The 25,742-nt window shown below is 37.4% G+C and overlaps 1 protein-coding gene across 1 annotated transcript in view; it reads left to right on the top strand.

The window, feature by feature from the left end:
* The window catches only part of USP37 (ubiquitin specific peptidase 37), a 111,030-nt gene that overhangs the window by 48,228 nt on the left and 37,060 nt on the right, over positions 1–25,742 (top strand). The window contains exons 10-13 of the mRNA XM_008058847.1: positions 11,227–11,385; positions 20,425–20,556; positions 20,723–20,846; positions 21,658–21,848. Coding sequence (XP_008057038.1) covers positions 11,227–11,385; positions 20,425–20,556; positions 20,723–20,846; positions 21,658–21,848 — 606 coding nt within the window. The remainder of the gene's footprint in view (positions 1–11,226; positions 11,386–20,424; positions 20,557–20,722; positions 20,847–21,657; positions 21,849–25,742) is intronic.

Genomic DNA, 25,742 nt, shown 5'->3' with positions numbered 1-25,742 from the left:
AGCTGGGATGGTAGAACTTGTTAAGTAGAGATAGAACTTGTTAAGTTCTTATGCTAAAATCCTCATGCCACTGTTAAAATAACAGTTTTAGCTAACCAGTCAGAAAGGAAATAAAATTGAGTCATATAAAAATACTTAGTCTGAAAGAAGGCAGAGAAAGAAAAAGGGAACAAAGAACAGATGGGCAATTAAATAACAACTATCAAGATATGGTATATTTTATATTAGTAATCACATTAAAAGCATATGTTTTAAAGGCTTCAATTGAAAACCAGAGAATGTTAGGTTGGATAGAAATGACCCAGCTGTATACTGTCTTTAAGATACCTGCTTAGGGCCAGGCTCGGTGGCTCAGCCTGTAATCCCAGCACTTTGGGAGGCCGAGACCAGTGGATTGCCTGTGCCCATGGGTTTGAGACCAGCCCAGGCAGCTTGGCAAGACCTTGTCTCTACAATAAATCAAACGTTAGCTGGGTGCAGTAGTGCACGCCTGTAGTTCCAGCTACTTGAAAGCTGAGGCGGAAGGATTGCTGATGCCTAGTAGGGTAATGCTGGGGTGTCAGTGTGCCACTGCACTCCAACCTAGGCATCAGAGCGAGACTCCAACTCAAAATAAGAAGAAACCTCCTTAAAATTAAAGATATAAATAGTTTAAAAGTAAAAAGGATGTACTATTTAATGGAGTAAAAATATTCGTTTCAACAAATGGTGCTGAGAAACTGGATATCCATATACAAAAGAATAAAACTGGACCCCCTCTTTGCACCCTATATATAAAAACTAACTGAAAATGGATTAATTACCTAAATATAAGAGCTAAGACCATAGCACCTTTAGAGGAAAACATAAGGCAAATCTTCTTGATTTTGACTTGACAGTAGATTTTCAGATAATGATACCAAAAGCACAAGCAGCAAGAGAAAAAAAAGGCAAAGTGGACTTCAAAATTTAAAACATCTTTGTATCAAAGGATATGACAGGTTGACTATTCCTCATCGCAAATGCTTGGAACCAGATGTGTTACAGATTTCAGATTTTTTTCATATATCATTTTCTTTGATCATCATGTTGGCATTCAAAAAGTTTTGTATTTTGAGTTCAAGATTTTGGATTTTTGGATTAGGGATACTCAACCTATATTAAGAAAGTGAAAAGACAGCCTACAGATGAGGGGAAATGTTCATCATACATCTGACAAGGGTTTAGTATTCAAAATATAATTTTAAAACTCAAGACGACAAAAAGATATCTCAGTTTCAAAATGGGCAAAATGCCAGGTGTGGTGGCTCATGTCTGTAATTCTAGCACCTTGGGAAGCTGAAGCCAGAGGACTGCTTGTGCCCAGGAGTTCCAGTATCTGGGTGTGGTGGCTCATACCTGTAACCCCAGCACTTTGGGAGGCAGAGGCTAGAGGATTGCCTGAGCCCAGAGGTTCGAGAACAGCCTGGGCAACTTGGCAAGACCTCGTCTTTACAATAAATAAAAAAAAATAGCCTGGAATGGTGGTGAGTACCTGTAGTCCCAGCTACTTGGAAGCTGAGGCGGAAGGATTGCCTGAGCCCAGCAGGTCAAGGCTGCAGTAGCCATGATTGTGCCCCTGCACTCCAGCCTGGGTGACAGTGTGAGACTCCTACTCAAAAAAAAAAAAAAAAAAAAGAATTTTTCAAATTGATAACGTCAAACTTCAGATTTAAGAAACCCAATGAATACCAAGTGGGATTGAGTAAAAGAAACCTACCCTTAGGCGTGTCATAGTAAAACTTTAGAAAATTAAAGACGAAATATTTCAAAGGCAATCAGGAGAAAATATTTTACCTTCAAAGGAGAAAAAAATCTGACCTTTTTACTTTTCTGTGACAGTTGTGAAAACTAGAAGACAGTAAAATGTTATCCTCAGTATGCTGAAATAAAATAACTGCCAAACTAGAATTTTATTTGTGGTGAAAATATCCAGCCAGGCTCGGTGGCTCAGCCTGTAATCCCGCGCCTTGGGAGGCTGAGGTGAGTGGATTGCCTGAGCTCGCGGGTTCGAGACCCGCCTGGGCAACTTGGTGAGATCTCATCTTTACAATAAATCAAAAAATTAGCCGGACATGGTAGCGTGCACCTGTAGTTCCAGCTACTTGGAAGGCTGAGGCGGAAGAATTGCCAGAGCCCAGCAGGTCGAGGCTGCAGTGGCCGGGAGCAGTCGCTGCGCTCCAGTCTGGGTGACAGAGTGAGACTCCAACTCAAAAGAAAAAAAAAAGAAAGAAAATATCCAGTAATTCCAAAATGAAGGCAAAATAGAGACTCTCATACAAAGCAAATTAAAAACAGAGTTCATCCACAGATATATACTGAAGGAAATGCTAAAGGATAATTTGGGGACAGATGGAAAATGAACTCAGAAGAAAGATTGGAGCTGCAGGAAGTACTGAAGAGTAACAAAAATAATGAATGCATGAGTCTACTCTTTTATACAACACAATAGTAATATCTTACTGGGTTTAAATGACAACAATAGCATGTAAACCAGAGGGGGAGAAGGAGAACACAGAATCAGTACATGGAGGTAAATTGTTCCTAGTTTCTTTTCATTGTCCAAGGGGAAGATAAAAGTATTAACTCAAGTTAGACTTTGATACATAAAAAATTCATAAGTAGGTCGAGCTCAGTGGCTCAGCCTACAATCCCAGCACTTTGGGAGGCCAAGACAAGTGGATTGCCTGAGCCCATAGGTTCAAGGCCCACCCGGGCAACTTGGCAAGACCTCATCTCTACAATAAATCAAAAGTTAGCCGGGCGTGGTGGCGCTCGCCTATAGGTCCGGCTATTTGGAAGGCTGAGGCAGAAGGATCACTGGACCCCAGCAGGTTGAGGCTGCGGTGGCCAGGAGCATGCCCCTGCATTCCAGTCTGAGCAACAGAGTGAGACTCCAACTAAAAAAAAAAAAAAAATTCACAAGTACTTAAATAACATACTTTCATTAGTAAATTTGTTTCTCACAAGGGCATGGATTAAGAAAGAAAGAAAGGAGGGAGGGAGGGAGGTTTAAACCCATAGAAAAATTAAATTTCCACGAGTCCACACTAAAGTAAATGAATGGAGAATGAACAGCTCTCCCTTAAAGGATAATTCCAATAAGAGTGTAGAAGGATTGTGTGAATCAAAAATTACCCTTAGGCAAATGCTACAGTAATATTTGCAGGCAAGAGTTTGTCAAGAAATAAGACATTTAAAGGTAGTCTCAAAGTATCTCCTCACAAGATATTTCTTTTTGTTGTTGTTGGAGTCTCACTCTTGTCGCCAAGGCTGGCGTGCAGTGCCACACTCACAGCCACTGCAGTCTTGACATGCTGGGCTTAGGTGCTCTTTTAGACTAAGCCTTCCAAGTAGTTGGGACTACAGATGTACACCACCTGGCTAGTTTTTTGTGATTATTGTAGAGATGAGGTCTCACCAAGTTGCCTAAGCTGGTCTCAAACCCCTGGGCTCAGGCAATCTTCTCACCTTGGCTTCCCAAAGTGTTGGGATTACAGGCTGAGCCACCGCACCCGGCCACAAGATATTTCTTAATTACAAAAGGAAAAATAGTAATTTCACAGTGTCAAAACCCAACAGATACCATCTTAACCAAGAAATCAAAATTAATGTCACCAATAATAAGACATTGTCATTATGTGTGGGGATTCTAGGTTGAATCTTTCACCAGAAAAGGGACTTTAGTAGAAACACTAAAGGGACTTTAGTGGAAATTTGAGTAACATCTGTAGTTTAGTAGTTAATAGTATTGTATCATCATAAATTTTCTGGTTTTGCTAATTGAACTATTATTAAATATGGTAATATTAGGAGAAGATGGGCAAAAGCCATTCTCTCTACTATTTTGCAACTTTTATGTAAATCTCATACTATTTCCAAATAAAAAGTGAGTGGATAAATAGAAAGCATGAACTGTTGATACATGTAACAGTGTACATGAATCTCAATAATTAGGTTGAGCAAAAGAAACCTCACTGGAAAATGAATATTGTATGTTTCTGTTTATATTAAATTCAAGAAAATGTAATGCAATCTATCGTGATAGAAAACAGATAAGTAATTGCCTGGGCATAGAGACAAGGTCACAGGCAGGGAAGAGTGGGAGGAGGGATACAAAGGGCAAACAGGGTACTTTTGAGGGTAATGGATATGTTCATTATCTTAATTGTGTTGATGATTTCATGGATGTATTTACTGGGGTGCCAAAAATGTATACACATTTATTTTTATTTGATTTTTATTTTTTATTATAAAGATGTGGGATACAATTCAGGGTTAGGTATACAAACGTTGATTATGCAGGTACCCTTGTTGATGAGGTATGCCCCTCCCTCCCCTAGCAGTTTACTTCAACTGCCAATCCTACCCCCCTCCCCTGACAGTTTCCCACTACTGCCAATTGCTTTCTTATAGTATTAATAATTGTTCAAGTTCTGCTTATGAGTGAGAACATACGGTACTCTGTTCTTTGTTTCTGTGACAGATCACTGAGTATGATCGACTCTAAATCTATCCAAGCTGCTGCAAAGTCCATATGTTTGTCCATTATGACTGCATAATATTCCATTGTGTATATGTACCACATTTTTTTTATCCAGTCCAGCTTTGATGGGCAACATGGTTGGTTCCATGTTTTTGCTATTGTGAATAGGGCTGCAACAAACATATGTGTGCAGGTATCTTTTTTGCAGGATAATTTTAGTTCCTCTGGGTATATTCTCAATAGGGGAATTGCTGGGTCATATGGAAGATCAATTTCTAGTTCTTTCAGAAACTGCCACACTGTCTTTCAAAGAGGTTGCACTAGTTTGCATTCTAGCAGTGTAGAAACGTTCCTTTTTCTCCGCATCCTCACCAGCATCAGTTGTTGTTTGTTTTATTAATGATGGCCATTCTTTCTGGGATTAGGTGGTATCTCAGTGTGGTTTTGATTTGCATTTCCCCGATGATGAGTGAGGCTGAGCATTTTTTCATGTGTTTGTTGGCTGCCTGTATATCTTCTTTTGAGAAGTGTTTATTCATGTCTTTTGCTAACTTTTTTAATGGGGCTGTTTGTTTTTTTCCTTTCGGCTCCTTTGAGGTCCTTTTAGATCCTAGATGTTAGACCTTTGTCAGATATGCTGTTGGCAAATATTTTCCCCCCTTCCCTGGGCTGTCTCCCTGCTCTCTTGATGGTTTCTTTTGCTTTGCAGAAGCTCGTTAGTTTGATGAGGTCCCACTTGTCTATCTTATTTCTTAAGGTATAGGCATTTAGGGTTCTGAATAGGAATTGATTGCCAGTTCCAGTTTCCATAAGGGTGTCTCCTGCGTTTTCTAAGATTCTTATAGTATGAGGTTTTACGTTTAGGTCTTTGATCCATTTAGAGTTAGAGTATGGTGATAGGTAGGGGTCCTATTTCAATCTACTGCATGTGGTCAGCAGCATTTTTCCCAGCACCAGTTACTGAACATTCCAGTGGTTGTTGTTGGAGGCTTTGTCAAAGATGAGTTGATTGAGGTATCGAGGCTTTGCTTCTGGAATCTCTATCCTGTTCCATTGGTCTACGTGCCTGTTCTTGTACCAGTACCAGACTGTTTTGATTACTGTCGCCTTATAGTAAAGTTTGAACTCTGAAGTATAATACCTCCTGCTTTGTTTCTTCTGCTAAGGATTGTTTTCGCTATTCGTGGTCATTTATGTTTCCATATGAATTTCTGTATTGTCATTTCCAGGTCTGAGAAGAATGATGTTGGTGACTTAATGGGTATTGTGTTGAATCTGTAGATTGCCTTTGGTAGGATGGGCATCTTAACAATGTTGATTCTTCCTGTCCACAAGCATGGAATATTTTCCTATTTGTTTGTGTCTTGGATTTATTTGAGCAGTGTTTTATAGATCTCATTGTAAAGGTCTTTCACTTCTCTGGTTAGGAAGATGCCGAGGTATTTCATTTTTTTGTGGCTATTGTGAATAGGATTTGTGCTTTTAATTTGAGTCTCTGCCTGCTTGTTGTTGGTATATAGGAATGCAACTGTCTTTTGCACATTTATTTTGTATCCTGAGACTTTGCCAAAGTCCTTTACCAGTGCAAGCAGGTTTTTGAAAGATTCTCTTGGATTTTCAAGGTATAGAATCATATCATCAGCAAAGAGTGACAACTTGACTTTCTCTTTTCCTATTTGGATACTCCAATTTCCTTTTCTTGTCTAATTGCCTGAGCTAGGACTTCCAACACAATGTTGAACAAGAGGGCTGAGAGTGGGCAGCCTTGTCTTGTTCCAGTTTTTAGGGGAAATGTTTCCAGTTTCTATTCATTTAGCAATGTTAACTGTGAGTTTATCGTAGATGGCATTTACTATTTTGAGGTATGTACCTTCTATACTAGGTGTTTGGGGATTTCTATCAAGAAGGTTGCTGGATTTTATCAAAAGCTTTTTCTGCATCTAATGAGATAATCATGTGGTTCTTGTTTTTACATCTCTGTTGTTATATTTAATTACATTTGTGGTCTTGCGAATGTTGAACCAGCCCTGCATCCTGGGTATGAAGCCTACTTGGTCATGGTGGATGATTTTTGTGATGTGATTTTGGATCCGATTTGCTAGAATCTTGTTGAGAATTTTTGCATCTATGTTCGTAAGGGATATTGTCCTGTAGCTCTTTTTTTGTTTAATCTTGACCCGGTTTAGGTATCAGTGTGATGTTAGCTTCGTAAAATTATTTTGGGAATATTCCATCTTTTTCAATTGCCTGGAATACTTTCAAAAGGGTTGGTATCCTCTTTGTATGTCTAGTAAAATTTTGCTGGGCTCGGTGGCTCAGCCTATAATCCCACACCTTTGGGAGGCTGAGATGAGTAGATTGCCTGAGCCCGCGGGTTCGAGACCCGCCTGGGCAACAAGACCTCATCTCTACAATAAATCAAAAAATCAGCTGGGCGTGGTAGTGCATGCCTGTAATTCCGGCTACTCGGAAGGCTGAGGCGGAAGGATCACCGGAACCCAGCAGGCGAGGCTGCGGTGGCCGGGAGCAGCCACTGCACTCCAGTCTGGGCGACCGAGTGAGACTCCAACTCAAAAAAATAAAAAAATTCTGCTGGAAAGCCATCCAGTCCAGGACTTTTTTTTTTGTAGGTAATTTTCATGTGACAGAGTCAATTTCCTGGGTTGTTATTGATCTAATAAGAGTCTCAATGTCTTCTTGTTTCTACCTGGGGAGGTTGTGTGATGTCAGAAAGTCCTCCATTTCATTTAGGTTATCAAGTTTGTTTCTATATAGGTGTGCATAGTAATCTCTGATAATCTTTTTTATTTCTTTGGCGTTGGTTGTGGTTTGATCTTTTGTATTTCTGATTGTGTTTGAGCTTTTTCTCTCCTTTTCTTGGTCATTCTGGTTAAGGGTCCATCAATCTTGTTAATTCTTTCAAAGAACCAGCTTTTTGTTTTGTTGATGTTTTCTATGATACTGTTGCCTTCTATGTCCCGTATTTGGGCTCTTATTTTTATGATTTGGATTCTTCTGTTAAAGTTGGGATTTTCGTGGTCTTCTCTTTCCAGCTCCCTTAGATGATTTGTTAGGCTCTCCACTTGTGATCTTTCCATTTTCTTGATGTGTACTTGTAGAGATATAAATTCCCCCCTTAGAACTGCTTTTATGGCATCCCAGAGGTTTTGGTAAGATGTTTCTTCATTTTCATTTGTTTCTAGGAATCTTTTAATTCTGCTTTGTGTTGACCCAGTAGTTGTTCAGCATCATGCTATTTAGTGTCCATGACTTTGTGGGCTTTGGAGTAATGTTGGTGGTGTTGATATTTATTTTTATTCCACTGTGGTCTGAGAGCATGCATGGCAAAATTTCAACCTTATGGAATTTGTTTATGCTTGATTTATGGCCAAGGATGTGATGGATCTTGGTGTACGTTCCTGTGGTGATGAGTAAAATGTATATTCTGTGGTTGTTGGGTGTAATAATCTGTAGGTATCTATTAAGTCCATTTGGTCGAGTGTCAAGTTGAGGTTCTAAACCTCCTTGTTGATTTTTTTGCCTCGTTGATTTATCTAGGGCTGTTAGTGGGATAGTCAAGTCCCCTCCTATAGTAGTGTTAGAGACATTATCTTATTTTAGTTTACTTAGTAGTTGCTTTATAAATGCTGGTGTTCCTGTGTTGGGTGCATATATGTTTAGGATGGATATTTCTTGTTGATGGATTAAACCTTTTATCATTATGTAGTGTCCTTTTGTATCTTTTTAAATTTTTGATTTTTAAAGGTTGTTTTGTCTGATATTAAGATCACAACTCCTGCTTTATTTTGTGATCCATTTGCCTGGAAACTCATTCTCCATCTTTTAACTTTGAGTCTATGTGCTATATTTTAAGAGATGTTATCTATGTATTACTTTTTGAAGTTGAATTAAATTACAGTAGCAATGTGTAGTATGACATTTGCACAACCATGCTTCCACCATTTTGTTGGATTGTCCTGCCCGTTGCATGGTAACACTAGCATTCATTTGATTAACACCTTCTTTTGAGTGAACATTGTACTTAAAATGTGTATACATTTTTTGGGGACCTTCATTTATGTCGAAAGGTATAAAATTATGCACTTTAAATGTGTGTATTTTGTTATATGTCAATTATATTTCAATAAAGCTATTTTTGGTTTGATGCATAATATGCATTTTGGGACATCCATTGTATGATTTTATTTACATTAAATTTTAGAAAATGTAATCTATAGTGGTAGAAACAGATCAGTAATTACTTAGTCATACTCAGGTGGAAGGATTGCCTGCCCCCAGAAGGTTGAGGCTGAGACTGCAGTAAGCCATGATTGTGCCACTGCCCTCCAGCCTAGATGACAGGTGAGACCCTGACTAAAAAAAAAAAGCTACAAATTAAAAACCTCATATATATAATTAGGAACCTAGTATAAAGCTTAATGTGTAGAAAAGCAATTTAGAGAAGAGTAAACAATTATATAAATATGATAATTTCAGTAGTAATGAGGACTGTGCAAAATAGTGAGACAAGATGACTCTATATTGGTTTAAAAAAAAATGAAAACTTTTGGTAATAATAAGTAATGTACACATGTAGGTCGGGCACAGTGGTTCATGCCTTTAATCCCACGGGTTAGAGATCAACCTGGGCAACTTGGTGGGACCCTTATCTCTATAATAAATCAAAAAATTAGCCAGTGTGGTGGCATGTTTCTGTAGTTCCAGCTACTTAGAAGAATGAGGTGGAAGGATTGCCTGAACCAAGCAGGTTGAGGCTGTGGTAGCCAGGAGCGTGCCACTGCCCTCCAGTCTGGGTGATAGGGTAAGATTCCTACTCAAAAAATAAGTAATGTACATATGTAAAGAAATGGAGATTCACTACTGATAAAAGTAAATTGGTTACAACCTTTTTTGGAAAACAACCACAATATCTATAAAAATTAGCACTTTGCACTCAGACATCTTGCAGATCACCTACCAGCCACTCAACCACACTTTTTAATGAAATAGTGAAAAACGTTGGAACCAATTATTTTATTATGATATTTGGCTTATAATGGAATTTTGGACATCGAGGAGCTTATTTATGACAAAAAAACAAAAGTTTATTATATTTTTCTGAACTTGTGGTAATGTGTGAAACAGTCACTGACATGCATTACAGGTTCATTGATACATGTTGTACAATGGTAATTTGTTTGACATCTTTCACTTGGTGTTTTTCTATTCTAGCAGACAATGCATTCTTGTTTTCTTCTTCCCACATTAATAATATGTAATTTAAGTCAGACACAGTGATTCACATCTGTATTCCTTGTGCTTTGGGAGGCAGAAGCTAGAGGATTGCCTGAGCCCAGGGGTTTGAGACCAGCCTGGACAACTTGGTGAGACCATATCTCTACAGTAAATCAAAAAATTAGCCAAGCATCATGGCATGCACCTGTGGTTCCAGCTATTTGGAAGTCTCAGGCAGAAGAATCACCTAAACCCAGTAGATTGAGGCTGCAGTGGCCATGAGCGTGCCACTGCACTCTAGCTTGGGTGACAAGAGTGATACTCCAACTCAAAAAAAAAAAAAAATGTAATTAATTGTCCAGTCTGTTTGAAGAAGATGTGGAAGGATGCATTCATGATTCCAGAAAACCACTTCTCGACTGTTTGATCATATCTCACTACATATTCCATCTCTTCATTTGCTTTTTCAGGCAGTTTGAATGAAAACCTTCAAGGAAACATACATTTTGAAAAATTTGTGGTTACATAAGTTTGTCCTGTATAATCAGCAATATCTTTGTGTCCCCTGAGGGGACATTTGAGTGGTTTGCTAGATCTAAGATGTCCCCGCAGAGGGGACTTTCAAGTTAAAGGGTTAAAATGGAAAATACCGAGGCAAGGTGGCTCATACCTGTAATCCCAGCATTTTAAGAGTTCAAGGCAGGAGGATTGCTTGAGCCCAGAAGTTCAAGACCAGCCTAGGCAACATAGTGAAGACCCTGTGTCTACAAAACATAGCAAAATTAGGTGGGGATCATGGACCACACCTGTAGTCTCAGCTACCTGAAGGATCACCTGAGCCCAGGAGGTTGAGACTGCTGTGAGCCATAAACATGCTGAGTCCCAACTCAAAAAAATTAAAAAAACAATACCCCTAACATTTCCACTTCTAATTATATAAACTAGAAGAATGTCTCAAGAAGATTATTTGTTGTGTTATTTGTAATAGTGGAAAAAGTTACAATAAACATGTTCAAGAGTAGGCAAACTGCGGGGAGGGAGATGGGATTAACAGTAGCAAATATCTGTCTGGGAACGGGGAAACACCCCATATCAACAGGGTGCCTGAATGAAACGCAATTGTATACCTAACCCTTAACTGTACCCCACAACTTCATAATAAAAAAAAAAGAGTAGGCAAACTAATATCCACAAAGTGTATAAAAATGAATAAAAAAATTAAACTATCTCTATAGTCTTTCTCAAGCCATTAACTTGTATTATTTTGATTGTAGGTTAAATATGTGCAGTGTTTGAAACCTCTTCAACTCTGTCAGTAGACTAGCTAATTTACGTTTGTGAGGTTTACCCCCAAATGATCGTTATCACTGATATATCCCTAAATTCATGATTCCCCCCCCAGACATTGACTTCTCTGAATCTAATAGAAGAAAAAGGGAGCATTCAAAATTTTGTTTTGCTTCTTTATTATTTTTTCTTTTTTATAGGACTAATGTATCAAGCCAGACTTCCTCTGCCAAAAGAAGTTTGGGGTTTCTTCCTCAGCCTACTCCACTTTCTGTTAAAAAACTGAGGTGTAACCAGGATTACACTGGCTGGAATAAACCAAGAGTGCCCCTTTCCTCTCACCAGCAACAACTACAAGGGTAGGTCAATTATCTTTTATTTTGCTTTCTTTTCATAAATTGATCCAGCAGAAGCATGCTTTGTTTGGTATAAAAAAATGATTAAAGGAGTCACATTAACTGAAGTTCTAAAATATTTAGAAATCAGATCACTTATTAAAAGTTTATTACATCCATCAGTAATGTTAAGTCCATTGTCTAGTCTCCAGTTTTTGAACTTTAAGATATATAATTCATTTTAAAGCAGAAAATTTTTATTTTCCAACCTCATACACTTCATTATACTGCTGAGATACTTTCAACTTTAAGTTTTTTTATATATCTTCCCAGTCCTTCATGATTATATTTTTATTAAACACAAAAATGAGATCATAGTGTAGTAACTGTAGTAATAACAAAAGTATCTGTCTTAACTAATGTATTTGTTATGTGCCACAGACTGTGTGCTCAGTGTTTAAATTGATTTTTTTTCTTTAAAGTCTTACAAGTCTGTGAAATTGATATATTAGCCCTTTGCACCTCAGAGACATCTTGTGGATCACCTACCCACAAGATGTCAACAACACTTTTAAGAAATAGTGAAAAACAAATCACTTCATATTAAATAGTATAGCGTTGGAACCAATTGTCTTATTGTACTGATATTTGACTTAGAGTGGAATTTTGGACATTGAGGAACTTTCTTATGACCAAAATAATCAAAGTTTTATGTCTTATATTTCTCTGAACATGTAGTAACATGTGAAACAGTCACCGACATGCATTGAAGGTTCATTGATACATGTTGTACAATAGAAATTTGATGTTTTTCACCCAGTGTTTTTCTATTCAAGTAGACAGTGCAGTCTTGTTTTCTTTCTCCCACATTATTAATATGTAATTTATTGTCCAGCCTGACACCACTGTGAAAGCACTTCACACATTTTCTTTCTTTGTAACGCCAGCTGATTTTTCTTTACGTATATTTCAGTATATATTCCATCTCTGTATTTGCTTTTTCTTGCAATTTAAATGAAAAACTTCAAGGAGACATACATTTTTCAGAAATTTGCATTGGCATAAGTTTGTCCTGTATAGTCACCAGCAATCTCTTTATGTCCTTTCAGAGAAGACATACGAGTAGTTTTACACCTTAGAGTGTGGTTTAAATTTAAATTACTAGATTTACGATGTCCCCTCAGAGGGAACATCTGAGTGCAAAGGGTTAAAAATCTTCTTTTATGTATAAGGTAACTAAGGTTTAGCAAAGTTAATTAACTTGCTCAAAGTGATATACCCAGTGGTACAGCAGTAGAAAGTCCAGGCAGTTGGACTCCAGATGTGTTTTTAACCACTGTGCTATTTCGCTTCTCTGTTATCTGACTTTTTCACTGCATATTAGTCATGGACATTCTTATATAAATAATACAGAACTTTCAACTATGTTAGTGCACATTTAATTTCCTTTTTTTACAGTTACAATGCAAGCTAGAATGAACATTCTTTTTTTTAAGTTGGAGTCTCATTCTGTCACCCAAGCTGGAGTGCAGTGATATGCTCACAGCCACTGCAGCCTCTACCTGCTGGGCTCAGGCAGTCTTTTCACCTCAGCCTTCCAAGTAACTGGAACTACAGGCACGCGCCACTACACCCAGCTAATTTTTTGATCCCATTTTGTGACCATTCTTCATTTGAGTCTTGTCTCTGTCTACCTTGATCTTGTTTCATTTTCTTATTTCTTACTTTTGTGTATTTTATATTTTACTTCTCATCTCTGTCATTCACCCCCTTCAGACTCTTGACAGCCTTGTGAGTTGCCCACTCTTGGTGCTCCAGGCTCCTCCCATGTTTCTTTCATTTCTGTATAATGCCTGTACCCATCTCTAGAAATACGTCTTTCCTTTTTTCAGACTTCTTCAGGAATTATATTATTTCAAGTAGTGTAAGTACTCAGGACCAAAGACTCCTTAAAAAAAAAACTGAATAGAAAACTACCAGGTCTAGAGGATAATGGAGGCTACCTGGTATTCTGATGTTCCTGACAGATCCTCCAAAACACATAAAATTAATGAGGAGTACGAAGAAAAGCACATGTAGCCTATGCTTCAGCATTATTAGGAGACAAAATACAGTGACTGCTTAAGCCTACTTAACTCAGGGACAGAAAACTTAAGAGACTTCATGAAAAAAAAAAAATGTAGGAGTGGAAGACTTAAATGAAGCACTGAAAAAAATCACTCCCAGAAAGAGAAAATCCAAATACTGAGTCCCAAAATACTGAATAGGAAATGGGCTTAAAAGTGAGTGGTACCAGAAGTAACAACTTCAAAGAATCATTACTTGTAGGGAAGAATCAACCAAGTCTGGTTATGGATTTAGAAACAAAAGAAGAAAATTAAGGATTGTGCCAAAATGAAAAGGAAACAAGATATGCCAATCCTTCTTTCTCTCCCTCCTTTGCCACTGCCATCATCCATTAATGAAATGACTTTACCAAACTAACAGAAGAGGGTAGCAAAAAGGGAAGTGCTTCAATTAGGCCCTATCCTCAAAATGAATAGGAATATAAAGAAGTAGTACATTTCTATACAAAAACGACTATAAGAAAAAAGCAAACATGAATCAAAACATTTTAGCCAATGAAAATTCTACCCTCCAGAACCAACCATGATGTAGATACAAAATAGAATTAACTATCCTAAAACATATGGCAATATGGAAAAAGCACCATGAATCAAGAATTCAAACTAAAAATCAAAATAGACAAGCAAGAAAAAAATGAAATGACAAATACTTGAATTAGAAAAGATGGAAAAGAAGAAAGACAACATATCAAAACTGAAGTGTAAATTAAAGGTGTCCAAGGGAAAAGAAATTCAAGTGAAAAAAAAATTTTTTTTTTTTTTTTTTGAGTTGGAATCTCACTCTGTCACCCAGACTGGGGGGTGTAGTGGCACGCTCCTGGCCACTACAGCCTCGACCTGCTGGGCTCTAGCGAGCCTTCTGCCTCAGCCTTCCAAGTAGCCGGAACTACAGGCACGTGCTACCACACCCAGCTAATTTTTGATTTCTTGTAGAGATGAGGTCTCGCCAAGTTGCCATGCGGGTCTCGAACCCATGGGCTCAGGCAAATCCACTCACCTCAGCCTCCCAAATCGCGGGATTACGGGCTGAGCCACCGAGCCCAACTTCAAGTGTAAATTTATGACAGGCTTTGAACGAAAGCAGAAAAACAACCATGAAAAAAATGAGAAATGTAAAAAACTGAGAGAAAGTAGTTGAACTGGAAAAAAGGCAAAGAATTCCTGTATTACATGTAATTAGAGTCCCTGAAAAACATCAGAACATTGAGACAATTAGTGTTGAAAACTATAATCCAAAAAAATTCTCAGAAATAAGTCTTGAATCTATATATTGAAAGAACTTACCAGGTACTTAGAAAACTAACCTAGAATGGTCAAGACTTCATGTAAGTATTAGACTTTAAAGATAAAAAATCGTCAGTTCCTTGATCCAAAAAATGAAATCATTTACAAGGGCAAGAGAAATAGACTGGCTTCTCAAAACCATTATGCAAAGCAGGATAACAAAATCATTTTCAAGAAGCTTGATGAAAGAAAGAATAAAACAAAAATGTTATGCCAAATATACAGACCAGAGAAAAACAAAAAATGGTATGCCAAATATACAGACCAGAGAAAAAAGTATGGAAGTGTAAGAACTCAGAATACTGTATACATTTCTGAGGACTCTGCAAAGCTTCATCCATACAAGAGTGACTGGAGTAGCAGTGACAAAGGGTAGATGGTGAACATTTCTTTTTTTTCGCTGTTATGTTTTTGGTTTTGTTTTTAAAGATGTGGGGAACAAGCCAGGATTAGGTACATAAGTGGTCTACCTGCAAGTGAAATTTGGGCCTCCCACTGGTCCTTACTTACCCTGGTTGAGGTACCCTAAGTGATGTTATATATGTTCTCTCCCCCCTTCCCTGGCAGTGTTTCTCACTACTGCTGTTCTCTCTTGTAGTATTTTGATAAACGTTCAGGATCCACTTATGAACAAGAATATGAGGTATTCAATTCTTTGTTTCTGTGATAGATCACTGAGTATGATAGACTCTAAATGATGGTGAACATTTCATATGTTCAATTATAGAGCTAAGGCAGACAATGGTAGAAATATATATAGAAGAATGGTATATAAACATTATGTCTTCTAATAAAGTAGTAAGATTACAGCTGTAAGAAAATGGGAGAAGACAGGAGAAAGTAGAATAATGTAGTTGACTTTCATAAATACTAGGTGTGCATCAAAGGATGCCATTTAAAATGAACAGACCAGATGATAAAAAAGTTGAAGGAAAACAATGAATAGCAGTATATCTAAATACAAATGTAACTATTAAAACAAAAATTACAGGCCTTCTTAAGACTAAAAGAAATATCTCTAAAAGATATACCAGATAGAGAAATAAAAATTATAACATAGCATGACAGTTAAGACCAAACTTACAGGTTACATCAATAAATGTACATGGGCTGAACTAATCTACTAAAAGACAAATGTTTTCAGGGTTTCTCATAAAGCAAAATTCAACTCTAGGTGCGTACTAGAGATAAACCTAGAATAATAATTCAAAAAGTTTTATAATAAAGGGAAAGAGAGATATTTAACTGGTTAATAGAAATAATTAGAAAGCAGGGACTGCAGTCCTAATACCCAATATAGAAACTCTCAGGCCAGAAACATGTATATTAGGGCAGAAATTTATACATTTCTCTTCCAGTTCTGTCAATTTACTTTATGTATGTTATAGCTTTGGTATTGGTGCATATATATTTAGGGTTATAAATCTTCTTAATGGGTTGACCTCTGTTATGAACTGCCCCTTTTCATCCCTGATAATGTTTTTTTTTTTAAGTCTACTGTGTTTTATATTAAGTCACTCCAGATTTTTATTATTAGAGCATCTAGTCTAAATTGATAGTTGAAGTATTTAAACCATTTGTGTTTTTTACAATTACGGACAAGACTGCAATTAAATCTATTATCTTGCTATTTGTTTTCTATTTCTTCTATCTGTCCTTTGTTTCTTTTTTCTATTTTCTTTCCTTTGTGTTCATTTAATCTCCATATTGACATGCCTTCCCCTCCCCTTTACATCTTTTTTGTTGTTATCATACATTTTACTTCTTTTTTTTTAAAGATGTGGGGTACAATTCAGGATTAGGTATACAAATGTTCATTATGCATGTGCTCTTGTTGATGAGGTGCATTTTATTTCCGTGTATGCTATAAAGTCTACAATACATTTTTATGGTTTTTAGCAGCCTTGTTGAAATATTATTCACACACCATGTAGTTACCTACTTAAAGTGTATTATTCAGTATCGTTGCTTGCACTTTATGTATTTGTTTGTTTATTTTTGAGTCAGAGTCTCACTCTGTCACGCAGGCTGGAGTACAGTGGCATGTTCATGGCTTCTGCAGCCTCAGCCTGCTGGGCTCAGGCAGTCCTTTTGCCTCAGCCTTCCAGTTAGCTGGAACTGCAGGCACATGCCACTACATCTGGCTATTTTTTCGATTTATTGTGGAAACAAGGTCTCGCCAAATTGCCTAGGCTGAACCCCTGGGCTCAGGCAGTCCTCTGGCCTCTACCTCCCAAAGTGCTGGGATTATAGGTGTAAGCTGGCTGCTTTTACTTTAAGCAGTCAAGCAGTATTTAAATAAATTAAAAGATGAAAGAGAAATGTATTTTCTATTTCCCCACATATTTACCATTTTAAGTACTCTTCATTCCTTTGTGTAGATTTGAGTTTCCGTCTGGTTATTTTCCTTCTATGTGAAGAACATCCTTTAACATTTCTAATAGTGTGTATCTCTTAGCAACAAATATTCTCAGATTTGGTCAGAAAAAGTCTTTTGCTTTTAATTTTGAAAGATATTCCCACTGGATATAGAAATTTAGCTTGTATAGCAGTCTAGCTTGATTGTGTGTTTCTTTCAGTATTTTAAAGATATCTTTCCATTGTCTTCTAGTTTACATAGTTTCGGGTAGAAACCTTGGTCTTAGTCTTGTTTTAGTCTTAGCTCTACAATTATGTACTTTGTTTCCTTAGTTCTTTCTTGCACATTGAAAACTTTTTCTCTAGCTTGGCTACTTGAATGATAATTTGACTGGATATAAAATCCTTGGGTCATGCTTTCTTTCCTCAGGCTTCTTAATATGTTGCTGTAGCATTACCTTGCGTTGTATTTGCCTTTCAAAGACTTGTACCAATCTGATTCTTCTGCCCTTGCAAACTGTTTCATTTTTTTGCCTGAAAACTCTGAGGCAATTTTTCTTTGACTGCTTTTTTAAAAAGATTTTCTCTTTATTGCTGATTTACAGCAATTTTATTATGATTTGCTTTATTTTTATTTGTGTTTATCTGACTTGGGATTTGTTGAGTTTCTTGGATTTGTGGACCTCTAGTTTTTATCAGATTTTGAATGCTTTTAGGTATTGATTTTTCACATTTTCTTTTTATCCTTCCCTCCTCTGGATTCCAATTATATATGATAGGGCATTTGATATTGTCCTTCAGGTCAGTGGTGAGCTATTCTGTTGCTGTGTTTACAAGTTCAGTAATATTTCCTTCTGCAACATCTAATATACCATTATTCCCATCCAGTGAAATTTTCATTTTAAATATTGTTTTTCATCTCTAGAAGTTTAATTTTGGTATTCTTTTATAGCTTTCAGTTCTCTCCTTGTTATGTTCATACTTTCCTTTGCATTCTTGAATATATGAAACATTTTTAATAGTTGTTTGAACATCTTTGTCTGCCGTGGATTTGTTTTGAGATTTGTGTTTAAGCTCTTTATTTTCCTATCTCAACATGTGATGTATTTAAGCTCTTTTGGGTTGAATCTAGAGTATTATTACTCTAAGGCTAATTTGCTTCCTTTCCTAAAGCATGGCCTTTTGGGGTCTCTTACTACTTCATGAATTCATCTAGGTCTCTCCACTCTGACTGGTGGAAATTCAAACAATTTTAGGCCTTGCATGAACTCTGGGAATTGTTTGACTAATAATTCCCCAGTAAACATTCTTTTCCTTGAAGTTCTTCTTGATTGGTGGCAAGAACTGGATTTCATCTTATGCTTGAACAGGTTAGTATTCAGCCAAATATTCAAGCATATTTCTGTGCAGATTTTGGAGCTCTTCCTTTGTACAGCTTCTTCCTCTCAAGTTTCTCTTAGCTCAATTCAGCATGTTTTCTGGGCTATGTTCACTGCAGTTCATAAATTGCCTCCAGACAGGAAACTTGGGCAATGGTAGGGCTCGCATCATTTATTTTCTTTCTTTTACGGATCACAGTTTGATGTGGCCTGTTGTCCAGCATCTGAAAATAGTTATTTTCTATATTTTGTCCAGTATTCTCATTGTTTATGGTAAGAGGTTCATTCCAGACCCTGCTATTTCCTCCGTTTAGAAGCAATATTTCTCCCAGTACTCAAAATTGACATCACCCCTGTATAGGAATATCACGTATTTCTGGATGTGATGCCTTTCAAAGGACACAGTATCACTATATACTCTTTCAGCCTGAGCTGAATCTTATCATGAGGAAATAGTAAATCCAATATGAAGACCATTCCATCAAAAACCAGGGGTGGGAGGACTGCATACTTCAAAAATGTCAGTGTCATAAAAGAGGAAGCCGAGGAATTAATCCAGACTAAAGGAAACTAAGGAGAATCTGAGAGTGGTGATTCATGATGTAATCCCAGTACTTTGGGAGGCCAAGGTGGGAGGATTGCTTGAACCCAGGAATTTGAGACCAGCCTGGGATATATAGTGAGACCCCATCTGTTAAAAAAAAAAAGAAGAAAGAAAGATTTTTTTTTAAGAGATTTGTAAACATTATGTGATCCTGGACTGAATCTTGTACTTTTGGGGGAAAAAAATATCTGTGTCAACTGACAAAATTAAATGAAGGGACATATATTAGATAAGAATATTGTGAGCCGGGCTTGGTGGCTCAACCTGTAATCTTGTGCTTTGGGAGGCCGAGGTGAGTGGATTGCCTGAGCCCACGGGTTCGAGACCTGCCTGGGCAACTTGGTGAGACCTCATCTCTACAATAAATCAAAAAATTAGCCAGGCATGGTAGCGCACACCTGTAGTTCCAGCTACTTGGAAGGTTAAGGCGGAAGGATCACCGGAGCCCAGCAGGTCGAGGCTACGGTGGCCAGGAGCGGCCACTGCACTCTAACTCAAAAAAAAAAAAAAAAGTTTTTAAAAATATGTGCTTTGCACCAGGCTCAGTGGCTCAGCATGTAATCCCGTGCCTTTGGGAGGCTGAGGTGAGTGGATTGCCTGAGCCTGCGGGTTCGAGACCCGCCTGGCAACTTGGCAAGACCTCATCTCTACAATAAATCAAAAATTAGCTGGGCGTGGTAGCGCACGCCTGTAGTTCCAGCTACTTGGAAGGCTGAGGCGGAAGGATCGCCGGAGCCCAGCAGGCGAGGCTGCCATGGCCGGGAGCGGCCACTGCACTCCAGTCTGGGCGACAGAGTGAGACTCCAACTCAAAAAAAAAAACCAAAAAACAAACAAGCAAAAAAAAAAATGTGCTTTGCAAATATGTTTGGCAGTACCTATTAAAGCTTAACACATATATTCTTTGACCCAGTAGTTCCTTTTATGAGCATAAACTTCAGAGAAATAAGTAGGTTATATCTCAAAAAATTAAAATTATAGGTAACAATGAATGATGCTTTGGGAATTCCCCAGTCATGCTTAGCATTCATTTGAAAATGTGTACTTTTCCACCAAATCAAACTAAGTTGTTAAAATGTTGTAATGCAGTGGTTCTTAAAGTATAGTCTCCAGACCAGCAACATCATCATCATATGGTAACTTGTTAGAAATGCATATTTTTGTGCCCTCTCTGTCCAGCCCTACTGAATCAGAAACTCTGGGGTTGGGGTCCAGGTGATTCTGATAGATGCTAAAGTGGAGAACCCCTATTATACTCGACATACTTCAGGAATTACTGTTGCCTTCTAAAGCACTATTTCTTTCATTTTCAGCTTCTCCAATTTAGGAAATACCTGCTATATGAATGCTATTTTACAATCTCTATTTTCAATCCAGTCATTTGCAAACGACTTGCTTAAGCAAGGTATCCCATGGAAGAAAATTCCGCTTAATGCACTTATCAGGTAATTGTTATGTGCTTACTGAGTAGCCTTTTACCTCAGTAATTATAGAATAATTGGATTTCAGACACTTACAATTGTATGTGCCATTATTAGTAATTGACCTTTAAAATACATTGCCATTTAATGTTTTGTAAAACAGGCTAACCTCGTCCTTTTGTTTTACCAGACGATTTGCACACTTGCTTGTTAAAAAAGATGTCTGTAATTCAGAGACCAAAAAAGATTTACTCAAGAAGGTTAAAAATGCCATTTCAGCTACAGCAGAGAGATTCTCTGGTTATATGCAGAATGTGAGTACTAATTTTTAAAATATTTTAGAGATGGGTAACTAGAAATGACTTTAGTATGTTGCCTGGTTTTTATTTTAAAATGGGATTTGTGTATGTGTGTTATTGTAAGCTGAAAAACCTGAGGAGTTATGGTAAGGTTCAGTGTAATTCTTCTGTGTATTGTATCATTTTAGTATGTAGATGTGGTTTGCCTGTGTAGGAACTTGGGTTCTGTTAACTACAAAGCCTATTTTAGAAAAAGTATTTTTTTTAAAGCAAAACAAGGAGTCATTTACGCTAATACAACTAATATTTAAGAACATAATACCTGTCATTTATTTTTATTCACAAAATATGCACCCTCAAATTCTTATTGCAATAAACCTGGACCAGGCATAGTGACTCACGCCTATAATCCCAGCACTTTGGAGACTGAGGTGGGAGGATTGCTTGAGTCCAGGAGTTCAACACCAGTCTGGGCAGCATGGCGAGACCGTGTCTCTACAAAAAAAATCAAAACATTAGCTGGGTATGGTGGTGCATGTCTGTAGTCCCATCTACTCAGGAGACTGAGGCGGAAGGATCACCCAAGCCCAGGAGGTCAAGGTTGGGATGAGCCATGATTATTCCACTGCACTCCACCCTGGGTGACAGAGTGAGACTCTAACTCAATAGTAATAATAATAATAATAATAATAATAGTAAACCTTACCCATTCTTTACGTATGTCATTGACTTCTAAGTGTTTTAGTTACATAAATCACAATCTTAATAAGCTATTATTGTGACAAGAAATGTTTTGATCAGATTAAGGATATTATTGTCTTCTTAGGATGCTCATGAGTTTTTAAGTCAGTGCTTAGATCAGCTGAAGGAAGATATGGAAAAATTAAATAAAACTTGGAAGACTGAGCCTGTTCCTGGAGAAGAAAACTCACCAGATATTTCAGCTACCAGAGTATATACTTGCCCTGTTATTACTAACTTGGAGTTTGAAGTTCAGCACTCCATCATTTGTAAAGCGTAAGTAATCTCTAAGAAAACTTTTTTCTCCTTTTAATTCTTTATGGAAAGCAATTGAAACTTTCCTACAATACACTAAATGTTGTGAATAGGCTATCCTCTCCCCAGTGGTTGGTGGTGGAGGCTTCGTCAAAGATGAGCTTGAGAAATTGAGGCTTTGCTTCTGGAATTTCTATCCTGTTCCATTGGTCTATTAGCCTGTTCTTGTACCAATACCAGGCTGTTTTGAGTATTGTTGCTTTATAATAAAGTTTAAAGTCTAGGAGTGTGATACCTCCCGCTTTTTTTTTTTTCTGCTGAGGATTGTTTTGGCTGTTTGTGGTCATTTATGTTTCCTGTATTGTCGTTTCCAGGTGTGGAGAAGAATGCTACTGATAATTTAATGGGCATTACGTTAAATCTGTAGATTGCCTTGGGTGGGATGGGCATCTTAACAATGTTGATTCGTCCAATTCATGAGCATGAATATTTTTCCATTTGTTTGTGTCATCTTTGATTTCTTTAAGCAGTGTTTTGTAGTTTTCGTTGTAAAGTTCTTTTCACTTCTCTGGTTAGGAAGACGCCAAGGTATTTCATTTTTGTGTGTGTGGTTATTGTTAATGGGATTTTGCTTTTTACTTGGGTTTTTGTTTGTTTATTGTTGGTATACAGGAATGCAACTGTCTTTTGCACATTTATTTTATACTCTGAGATTTGCTGACGTCCTTTTATCAGTGCAGGAATTTTTTGACAGATTCAGAGTATTTACTTTTCTTAGTAGGATGAGCACGAAGGAGAACCTAAATACTTTGCTGCATACTTTAGTACTGACTAAACAGTTAATTTTGTTTGTCTGTTTGTTTACCCATTCGTTTCATTGCTGCATGGAATAGCAAGTTGTTTAGGAATATTTATTTTTGTTTTTGTTTTTCCAGTGAAAATAAATGCCCTTTATTAATTGTTTATTTGGTTGAACCAAATTGTTTTTACTCAAAATTTTTTTATGAAATAGATAAAAATTTGAATTAACTTTTGCAGTGTTTTCCAGGCATATTTACAATAATAATTCAGGCTTGCTTTCTACATTTAATTAATTTTTGTACTCATCATCAGGACTTCTATACCATGTACTTCACTTTAAAAGATTTTATTTTAGCTGGGTGCTGTAATTCAGCACTTTGGGAGTCTGAGGCAAGAGGATTGCCTGAGCCCACGGGTTCAAGACCAGCTTGGGCAACTTGGTAAGACTTTTTGTCTCTATAATAAATAAATTAGCCAGGCGTAGTGGCACACGTGTGTAGTTCCAGCTACTTGAAGACTGAGGCAGAAGGATCACCTGAGCCCAGCAGATCAAGGCTTTGATGGCCATGAGCATGCCATTGCACTCCATCCAGCCTTAGCGAAAGACAAAAGAGGACTCTGACTCAAAAAAAAAAAAAACCAAAAACATCAAGACCCACCTGGGCAGCGAGACCTCATCTCTACAATAAATCAAAAAATCAGCCGGGCGTGGTAGTGCATGCCTGTAATTCCAGCTACTTGGAAGGCTGAGGCAGAAGGATCGCTGGAGCCCAGCAGGTCGAGGCTGCGGTGACCAGGAGAGGCCACTGCACTCCAGTCTGGGCGACAGAGCGAGACTCCAACTCAAAAAATAAAACAAAAACAAAAAAAAGATTTTATTTTGATTAAATCTATAGTATTGTCTCTCAGTAATTTTTTTAAAGAGAGAATAGAATTTTTCGGAGGCGCTAATAAGTGAGAATTATTTCTGTTGCTTTCATGCGTGACTTAATTCAGAATTTTGAGTCATAAATAGACTTTACCCCTCAATGTATTACAAACACTACCCCATCATATCCTGTTACTCTGTGACACTCATAAAAAACCTGACGTTGTGGAAATTTATCTTTTTCATCCTGAAAATTCTGTGATATCCTTTATTTTTAAAGGATTTACAATTTAACTAGTTCACATCTAGTTATTCACACTTTCTGTTACTTTTGCTCTTATCATGGTAGCTCCTTTCCCTCTGAAGTTTTGGGTTTTTCTTCAGCTCAAGAAGTCTATTTTCTAGATACTGTTTCCCATTTATTCTGGAATTTTTCTTAGAAATAGTAAAAAATCTTTATATTGTTCTCTAATTCTTTGTCTTCCATATCTATTTTTCTTAAGTTGCTCAAAATGACAATGTTCACTGATGTCTTTTCCAGCTGTCACATTCTAGCATTTTTTTACCAGAATTTTAATAAAGACATTAGTTTTGCATCACTAGTCTGCCATTTCTTACCTTCATTTGACATGATTTCTTCAGCCTTTTTCCCATCAGTGGCTAAATAATTTTCTAAAAAAAAGTCTGGGTCTTCCAAATACATAGTTCATTTCCTGGTAAAAGCTGGAGAGCCCAAGGAAACGCCTTCGGGTCCCCTCCCACTATGGGAACTTTCCTGTCCTCTCAATAAATGCTGCTTTCAAAAAAAAAAAAAAAAAAGCTGGAGAGCCCAACAGCAGTTAATAATATGATACCCGTTTATTCCTTCCTTTTAATATACTTTCTGGACAAAATTTGTGTAAATTAAAGAGAGAGACAAAGTTTTCAACTCTTGCTATTTCATTGAGTTATAGGATTATCGTTCACATTTTTCACATTTTTTGATAGGAAAATTTCAGTTGCCTCTGTTAGAAATGGCCACTGGCCGCCTACCAGCTCCCTCAGCCATGTTTGGGCAGGTAGGCAGTGGTATCATTCAGGGCACAGAGGAAAGAAGACCTTGTCATAGCTGTGGCTGCTGCACTGTGCCAAGAGCATTAGGCAGTCTATTTGTGCAGCAGGGTATGCAGTTGAGGTGTGAGCATCAGTGCAGTAAGTAGCATGGGTCACAGGATATAAGCACGTCCAGTGGCCAGGCTGGCAGTGGTACAGGGTGTGTCAGCTGGGTGGGGAATAGGGTTCTGTAGGACCACAGCAGCAGCAATACTCATACCTCCTTGAAGTCCTTGCTTTAATTGCTTTATTAACGATTTTCTTTAGGATAATTCTTTAAATATTAAAATATATGAAATATTTTCTGTCTAAAGGAAGATTCTACATTCTTAATCCTTTGAATTGCTATTTTTATGTTTATTCTCTGTCCCGTGTAGCCAGAGGATTTTGTTTGGCCAGTTTGGCAAATGTACTTACTTTTTAAAACTACTACGGTTTAAATGGACTGTTTTTCAATTATTATAAGGCAGTTTAATATATTAATATATTCCTGAATATTAAGAATTCTTGTGAGTTCTCCATTCAAATAACTTCATATACCTAAAACTAAGTATCTAATATTCTTTTGAAAACCTCATTCTGCAGTCTTCTCTAGCTCAGTAATGACATTTCATACTTAGAGTTACCAGTTCAAGGATTTGGTATGCTTATTTTTCACACCTCACATCTCTTTTTTAAAATTTTTTTTTATTTTAAATACACGTCACATCTCATGTCAGCACATCCTTTCACTTCCACTTTCAGAATACATCCTGAATCTGACCTTTTTTTACTACTTCAATTTCCACCACCCTAGTTGAAGCCACTATCATCTCTTGTTTGAATTGTTGCAGCATCTTTTTTTCCTTCTTCTTCTTTTTTTCTTGAGTCAGAGTCTCACTCTGTTGCCCAGGCTGGAGTGCAGTGGCATGCTCGTGGCCACCGCAGCCTCAACCTGCTGGGCTCAGGCAATTCTTCCACCTCAGCCTTCCAAGTAGCTGGAACTAAGGCACGTACCACCATGCCCAGCTGATTTTTGTTTTTTTTAATTGTAGAGACGAAGTCTCACTAACTTGTCCAGGCTGATCTTGAATCTGTGGTTTCAGACAGTCCTCTTGCCTCAGCTTCCCAAAGTGCTGGGATTATAGACATGTTGCATCTTTTTTTTTTTTTTT

Source organism: Carlito syrichta, unplaced genomic scaffold (assembly GCF_000164805.1).
Source record: "Carlito syrichta isolate Samal-C Ts95f unplaced genomic scaffold, Tarsius_syrichta-2.0.1 Scaffold303646, whole genome shotgun sequence".
Lineage (NCBI taxonomy): Eukaryota > Metazoa > Chordata > Mammalia > Primates > Tarsiidae > Carlito > Carlito syrichta.
Note: the sequence above shows the minus strand (reverse complement) of the source record. Positions and strands in the feature narration are given on the sequence as shown.